This window comes from Amphimedon queenslandica, unplaced genomic scaffold (assembly GCF_000090795.2).
Source record: "Amphimedon queenslandica unplaced genomic scaffold, v1.1 AMPQUscaffold_4986_Cont23039, whole genome shotgun sequence".
Classification (NCBI taxonomy): Eukaryota; Metazoa; Porifera; class Demospongiae; order Haplosclerida; family Niphatidae; genus Amphimedon; species Amphimedon queenslandica.
This window is the reverse complement of record NW_003554706.1, coordinates 1-1,609: the sequence shown is the minus strand read 5'-3', so window position 1 is coordinate 1,609 and position 1,609 is coordinate 1. Positions and strand designations below refer to the sequence as shown.

At 32.8% G+C, this 1,609-nt stretch overlaps 1 protein-coding gene across 1 annotated transcript; it reads right to left on the bottom strand.

Moving 5' to 3' along the window:
• Positions 1-6: 6 nt before the first annotated feature.
• LOC100636478 (matrilin-2-like) lies at positions 7-1,603 on the bottom strand (the record flags this gene model as incomplete). Its single annotated transcript, XM_003391867.3, has 8 exons — positions 7-192; positions 239-358; positions 407-523; positions 575-697; positions 756-872; positions 915-1,163; positions 1,211-1,459; positions 1,504-1,603. Coding segments are annotated over 8 exons (1,261 nt in total), but the record flags the coding sequence as incomplete, so codon positions are not given.
• Positions 1,604-1,609: the final 6 nt, after the last annotated feature.

Here is a 1,609-nt window from a genome sequence, read left to right as displayed (position 1 = left end):
CATAACTTCCACCAATATTTACACATATTTCTTCACATCCACCATTATTATCAATACATTCATTAATATCAGTACAATTATGATTATCTTTATCCAGTAAATAACCATCAAAGCAGCTACAGTTATAGTATCCATCTTCATCAGTGCATAATTGTGAACAACCTGATATTTCTTCCTTACATTCATTTATATCTATTGATCATCAGCATTAAGTGACTATAATAACAGAAAACAATACTTGAGCAAAATTTCTTGTTTTCTAATGCATAACCATCATTGCATGAACATTCAAAAGAAGAAATTTGATTAGTACATTTATGTTCACAACCTCCATTTTCATTAAGGCACTCATTAATGTCTATCAGTATTATTATAATCACACAACACATTGCATATAAGTTAATACCTGAGCAGTTTTTCCCATTACTATCTAAGGAGTAGCCACTATAACATGAACAAGTGTAGCTTCCATCAGTATTGGTACAGTTATGTTCACAATCACTGTTAATGCACTCATCAATATCTATAAGAAACTTATGGTTATTAATTGTAACCTTTATGATGCATGTATTACCCTGACATGTAGCATTGTCATTTTGGAGTTCATAGCCATCATTACATGAACAAATAAAACTATTATTTGTATTAGTGCAAACTTGACTACAGTTTGCTACACTTTCAGAACATAAGGTGATCACTGTACAAATAAAATTACAGTTGCAATAATTAACAATTAAATTTAGTATTATATGTACTTTGACAATTTCTCTCATCATCAGCTAATCTGTAACCAGGATAACATGAACAGTTAAAGGAGTCACCATCATTATTGCATATTTGCTGGCAGGCATCAGGATCAGTGTTACAATTTCCTACATAACTACAAATGAAATATTTTGTGACATAATACTAACGTGAGCATCCATGATTATCTACATCAAGAGCATAGCCAGTTACATTACATTCACAGTAATAAGATCCAGTGGTATCTATACAACGTTGTTCACATCCACTACTGTTATTTTCACACTCGTTAATGTTTAAACATGAGAAACCATCAGAGTCTAATATGTATCCTGTCCTGCAGCTACAGTCATAGCTTCCTATTGTATTGCTACAATTGTGCCAACAGTTATCACTGTTCAAGGCACATTCATCAATATCTGTGTTGCATAAAGAAATTTATGTTACAGTTACATGACAATCATACCTTCACAACTGTGACCATCAGTAGCATTTAAAAAATGTCCCCTCCAACAAGAGCAATAATAGCTTCCCACTGTATTACGACAGCGGTGCTGACAGCCACCATTATTTGTCGAGCACTCGTTAGTGTCTATGCAGTATTTTTGATTACTTATAAGATGATATCCAGTATTGCAGTCACAGTAGTATGATCCAATAGTATTGACACAGATGTGGTTACATGCATTGTTACCATTAGCACATTCATTGACATCTTTAAAATACTTGAACTTACATAGATCATGTAGTTTTACTTACCATCACACTGGTGTCTGTTGTAATTCAACACATAACTGTCATTACAGAGGCAATAATAGCTACCAATAGTATTTACACAAGTATGTTCACATCCTCCATTATTAGT